Genomic DNA, 6,365 nt, shown 5'->3' on the forward strand with positions numbered 1-6,365 from the left:
AAAACATTGTGTATCTTTCCTTCCCACATCTCCTATCTTCATATTTTATTATGGTGTGTGTTTGTGTGTATATATGTATGTATACTGACAATATAGTTAGAAGCGCACAAGTGGCGATACATTCTCGAGCATATTCACGTAATGCTGCAATGTTCGCTATATGATACATATAATAAATGACATTACTGCAGTGAGATGCCACTTGCATTATAAGAGAAGTCTTAGAATCATTCCAAGGCGGATAGAATCGACATCGGTTAGCCCTATTTAAAACTAAACTACATCTTTTCTTCCGCATATACAAGAACTATAATCTAAAAATGGCAGCAAATCGTACAGTACGAACGGACAACACGCACGCGCGAGCTTTTAGAATCTATGAAAATAGATAAACAAGATGGAAGTAAATCAACGACTTTATGCATCATCTTAAATTACAAATTAAAACTTTAACAATTCATTATAATCTGGTTTAATTAAAATTAAATGATTTAATTTGTTTAAGGATTTTATATTCTTCTCTCTATTTCATTAAATACAAATCATCAGAAGAAAGCAAACTGTGATACGATATAATAAATCATGACTAAAGCTTCATACTTTTTTCCAGATACATTCTTCAATAGCGAAGTCAATTCTGCTACGTTAATCTCACGTCAATATTATTTGAAATTTGCGTGAGATACGTCTTATCGTCGATTTGTACAAAGTAATCTTTTGCGGCCTGAAACTTGATTATTTCCCGGTAGATGTAAGACAAGTTTGTACATTCGCGACAATTCGTTCAATCTCGTCGCCGCCAGGTAAATTTTGCCCGCTGATTCGTCGCTTCCGTTGCCGGAATGGAAGTAACCGGATGAGAGTACGGACACGCTGGTTTCGTGCAAAACGGATGGTACTTGCACTGTTGGGCTGGATGAGAAAACATACAGCCCAATTTCGTGCAAGATAAACCAAACTTGCACTTAGGATGTTTGTAGGCGCACTTGTCTCCAAACTTGCATGCTGGAAAGGCACTGCGCAAGAAAAATTAGTCATAAAAATTTATATATTGCATAGCTTTTAGGCATATATATTTGTAGAAATAAAATATTGTTTATAATTTGAGATAAACGAGACTAAATATTTCAATGAGATATAATCCTAAATATTGGATATATATATATATAAATTGGACATCTAAAGTTGCACTATCAAATAATGGCATACTGCCAAATATATATAAGTATATAAATAATGAAAATATGTAGAAAATTACGTTACCTGCACATAACAGGAGGATGAAGGTATGCACATTTGTTTCCTAACGTACAATTTGGCCAATACCTACAGTTCTCTCTAGATTTATCTGGTACAGTCATGCCTGTGTTTTCTGCTTTCTTATCCGTAACTGAAAAACAAAAACAATACACCAAAATAGAGATATATATATTATGCTTAAGACAAGTGCCAGAAAAGATTTTAATTCATACGTTTAGCGACTAGCGTTGGCAATAATGACGCGGTAGATTTCAATCGCGTGGGACTCGGTGAATGAGATCTGTTGTATATTATTGGACTCAATTTTCTCCGTTTTCGCGGCGCTTCGTCAGCCTTATCCATGTTCTCCGTATTGCAGTTTTCATTGTTCTCCTCTCCGCTCGCCTCTTTCGAGGAAAGGAGAAGACTGACGTCTTCCGTATCATCCTCCATTCCATCCGTCGTTATTCTAAATGCACCTGCTTCCAACTCGATTGGCGTCGATGCCAGTGCCGATGTTGTTGTCGTCGCCGCGTATGTCTCACTATGTGTCGTCAACAACGCAAGCTCGTCGTCCTCGTTCACCTGCGAGCATGAGGAGGAACATCGGGCGTCTAGAATGCGCGCGAGGATTAAAATTCAAAGGGACAGCATTTTACAGACGGAAAAAATTACCTCCATCTCTAGTCGCTCTTCATCATCCTCAGAGCCCATCTTCTCTTTCATGAGATTGTTGTTATATCCATTCAAAGTGACCAAGAACTTCTGATTGTCGTCACTCCTTTGGAACAACGACATGACAACTCCCATATGCTCGTCCGTTACCGCTTGAGGTACGTCTATGGAATATACGCCATAATGTGAACGAATCTCCATAATAAAAATATCCGGAATAGCGAGATGAGAGTTAATCTTTGTATCACGAAGAGATTCTCATTGGAATTTTTATTTAAGCGGTTTTGATTACGTTTCTGAAATATTTATGGAATACTCGTATATGAAGTGTTATGTTAATGGAAGATTAATAAAAATAAAGATTCCAATGAAACTGATGGTAGTTGGACACGGAAAGGTTCCATAACTCTTTCAAATTCTGATACAAAAACTCTATTTTCGCAGAAGTAAAACTTACAAGGTTCGACGTCTTCCGTATCCAGATTATCTACCGTGTTTAATTCAACTTGAATCTTTTCCATGACCAGTCTCTTATTAGAATTAAAATGTACCGACAAGTTTTGACTTACATCACGAGCTGGAGTAGGCTTAAGACGCTTTAAGACCGGCTTCTTGTCCTAAAAAAAAAATTGAACCTTTGATGAAAACAAAACTTTTTCTTCTTTTCGACATTTGAAATTCTTTGAGAAAAGCATCATAGATATTAAAAACTTTGATAATGAAAATGGTGTAGATATTAAGAGACTTCCTCCGTCGCAATATATTTATTCAGTTACAAAGATTTAACGCTTAAAATTTAAATAATTTACACATACATCATGCATTTACAATTAATTAACAAAACTCACCAACAGGGACGGTTCAGGATTTTTTTGCTTGACGACGGATTGATTCGCTTCCGCGACCGCTCTCAATAGAAGTGACTGCGTAGCACGTTTCTGCGTTGGTTGCAGCGGCTTCAAAGGTCTCGGCGTGACAATCACTTTGCTTGGTAGCCTCGTGTCTTCAATGTTCACGTCATCCACATCGCTGGACGTCCCTCTTTCCATCTTATCCGACTGTGATTTCGCGCTCCCGTAACCGGAATGTTGAGTTGTATTGAACGATACTTCGTTCGTGGTTCTTGAGCGTTTTCTCTCGATCTTTGCGACAGCGGAGGATGCAGATCTGTTCACAGCGACTATGCGCGATTTCACAGGACCAGTCATCGACTGATCGTCATTGTCTAATTCGTCATCCTCCTCCTGCTCTTCCTCTTCGGCGCCAAGATTCATAGGCATCATGGATTCGTCGGCCTCACTGTCGCGAGACTGCCTTCTTTTATGCACAGGCCTGAAATTGTTCTTCACCGGACCTAATCTATCCTTGATATTCTTAGTATTATTACCGATCTGCTCTAAACTCCTCGAGTTGTTCCGATAATCCGTCGCCTCTTGCGATTTTACAGACTGCTTTTGCGTTTTATTATTGATATTTGCAATGCCTAGACGATCTTTAACGGTACAGGTGGACTTTCTGGCAGATATGTCCGTTTTCGAACTGGGATTCAGGATTCTCTCTCTAGATTCTGCCACGTTTTTATTCAGTCTCTCGTTCTTGTTGCTCTCTATTCGACTCCTTACGTCATTGAGCCTGTTTACCTGTTCATGATGACGCGAGGACTCGCCGTCGCGATTCCGTCTCGAATTTCGATCGTCCGTCTCAAAGTTTCTATTCTTGCTGCGGTCGTTGTCGTAACGATGCGACTTTTCGAATCGCTTCTCCAACGGACGAGAGCGACCGTTGCCTTCCTTCTCCCTGTAAACTTCGAACTTCTTCCGCGGTGATACTATACCCAGTCGATTCTTCACCGACACAACCGACGTGATCTTTGGTTTGTTCACGCAGGACTTGAGCTTCCTCGAAACCGTGTCCGGTGATGACGATGTGGCCGCGTCTTCCTTTTCCTCCTCTTCGGAAGGCTTCGACCGCTTTACCTCGTTATCTCTCTTCTCGACGCTGTCGTGACGACTACTTGACGTCTCTAGTGATCTCTTTAAGCATTTATTACCCGGCGCCACCTCACTCGGTCTCTGATCACGATGCGCATCCGCGGTCTTCGCGGCAGAATTTTCCGACGCAGCGCTTTCTTTCATCGTGTTTTCGTCACGCGCGAGACTCTGCTGCGGTCTATTCGAGGAAGCAGATTCCTGACAAGATTCGCTATTATGCGTCAACGCCTCGTCTGTTTTATTTTTGTTGCTTTGTACACTCTTTGCGTTTTTTTCCGCGCTTTTGCTGTAACTCTGTTCCGAGTTTTGATTAGATACAAAAGGCTTTATTGTTTGTTGCTTTTGCACAGGATGTTGTTTATCATTCTTCGCATTTTTATCCAAAGACTTGTCGACAGCCGATTGCTCTGTAGTCTGATCTTCCAGAAACGAAGTTGCTGATAACTTTCGTTTTTTTCTCTCCTCCTCCTGCTTTACCACTACTGTCGGTACAAACTCACGAGATGTTTTCTTCTTTGCTATGGTGACTTTCTGCAGTTTCTTCAGCACTTGATCGTGCAACCAGTCTACAAATATGGTTGTGCAGTCTTCTAGGAATAGATTTAAATCATCGTGCATCTGTTGACGGGATTTTTTATTAACCACCATCACCAATATATAGTCTGGTAGTTCCTCATCGTAGCGCACACTTAGTTCGTTTAATTTGGCGCGAATAGCACTCTGAAAAGATAAGATAAATTTAACAAAAATAAAAAATTATGGAATACAACTATGCATTTCTCATATGGTGTAATATTAAAATATAATTCGATATTTCAATAAATAATGCAATTCATTACAGATACTATCTTGAACATATAATCAACTCTTAAAAAAATAGTTTTTTTCTCTCTTTCCTCGGAGAAGATAAATTCTCAATCATCTTTGCACTTTCAGCTTTTTCATACTACGTAAATAAATAAATAAATTTTGGAGTATTTAGATTGAATAAATCTAATGAAAGGCAAGAATCGCTTTGTATCACTTCGAACTTTTACGTCCTTGTAAAAAATTTAGTATTAACTGTATAATTACGAGGATATATCTCTATGCAACAGGACAAGATATTCCTATCTGTTTAAATCATGCAAATTTCACACTGTGCATGCGAGTCCCCGAACACTCACTCGAAGTTGATTCGTGACCTCGATACCACGAGTATCCATGTTTACGGGATATGAATGCTTCCACCAGGATTCAAATGGGACTCAGCGTTGTCAAGTCAGCGATCGGCCGAGTCGATAAACCGATATAAACGCGGATCAGTGTCTATCATAGAACGAAAACATTTTCCGCCATAACTGGACGAAATGTCCTCGCCACTCGCCAGTCCCCAGTCCCCACTTCCACTTTTCACGGCATAAAATAGATCTAACCTAGATGCGCGAACAGGGGCATTGCAAATTGCAATGAGTGAAGAATCACAGGAGAGAGCATTTGGTGCTAGCAAGCGGACGGAAGTCCGCGAGCCGCTAGTGTGATTCGGGCTTAAGGCAACAAGTGGCTGTACGCTGTACACGGTCCTGAAAAACGTCGAGAAAAATGGACGCTCAAGATGGCTGAGATGACGTACTACCTTTCGCGATAAATCTACCCCCACCACCGCTATACTCTCTCCTGTGATTCTTTAGTGCCGGTCTACAATAGGTGATTTAAGCCCTAAGCCTTAAGAAATTGACCAATCACAATCAAGTATGAGGAGAATACTCGACTGTGATTAGTCAATTTCTTAAGGCTTAGGGCTTAAATAATTTATTGTAGACCGGCACTTACTGGGTGCTTTCCATTTAGTGACTCAAGTCGACACAAGTATCATTCTATCTTCTTTCAATGCCAGTGAACAACAAAGATAGAATGATGCTTGTGTCGACTTGAGTCACTAAATGAAAAGCACCCACTCATTGGTGAACACAGTGAGTTCTGCCCTTACAACCAGAGATGCCAATTCTGAGACTCTGCCACAGCCACAGCGTGTGGAGGGGATAACTCACACAAGCGTGAACCGTGTACATGTAATGCGCAGAGCGTTCTGCGCATTACACGTACACGGTTCACGCTTGTGTGAGTATGTCAAGGTCAACATCGTTGGGTCCGTTTTTATAAAGTTTTATTATCATGTCCAATACTTTAAACTGTAAAGTGATATATCTCGAAAACTATTGATCGGAAATTTTTTTTATTATTTTTCCCATGTTGCTCGTCAAAAATGTCTTTAGAAACCATCTTTCAAATAGGGAGCCGTAATTATCGTAATCACCCCAAATTTTGTTAGTATGAAGATATTTGACAAGTTTTTTCACTTAAATTTGTAATTAAAGGATATTAATATAATTAAAAATATTGAAAGGTAATATTTTTAAAAAACGCATCTTCCAACATTTAAAAAAAAAATCGTCAAGATTATTAGGATAATATTGAAAA

At 39.6% G+C, this 6,365-nt stretch overlaps 1 protein-coding gene across 1 annotated transcript; it reads right to left on the reverse strand.

Annotated features, from left to right (window-relative positions):
• Positions 1-404: 404 nt before the first annotated feature.
• LOC115241379 (zinc finger CCCH domain-containing protein 14) lies at positions 405-5,304 on the reverse strand. Its single transcript, XM_029817113.1, has 7 exons — positions 5,072-5,304; positions 2,763-4,625; positions 2,372-2,531; positions 1,915-2,078; positions 1,473-1,824; positions 1,264-1,390; positions 405-1,016 (listed from the first exon to the last, which is right to left on the reverse strand). Exons 1-7 carry the CDS (start codon positions 5,108-5,110, stop codon positions 785-787), a joined length of 2,937 nt encoding a protein of 978 aa, XP_029672973.1. The 5' UTR covers positions 5,111-5,304; the 3' UTR covers positions 405-784.
• Positions 5,305-6,365: the final 1,061 nt, after the last annotated feature.

The sequence above is a fragment of the Formica exsecta genome, unplaced genomic scaffold (genome assembly GCF_003651465.1).
Source record: "Formica exsecta isolate Colony F162 unplaced genomic scaffold, ASM365146v1 scaffold480, whole genome shotgun sequence".
Lineage (NCBI taxonomy): Eukaryota > Metazoa > Arthropoda > Insecta > Hymenoptera > Formicidae > Formica > Formica exsecta.

Coding starts and splice junctions, on each gene's coding strand:
- LOC115241379 (XM_029817113.1), bottom strand. CDS start 5,110: ATGGATACTCGTGGTATCGAGGTCACGAATCAACTTCGA. Junction 4,626..5,071: donor AGGTCACGAATCAACTTCGA/GTGAGTGTTCGG, acceptor TTATCTTTTCAG/AGTGCTATTCGCGCCAAATT. Junction 1,017..1,263: donor CATCCTCCTGTTATGTGCAG/GTAACGTAATTT, acceptor TTTCTTGCGCAG/TGCCTTTCCAGCATGCAAGT.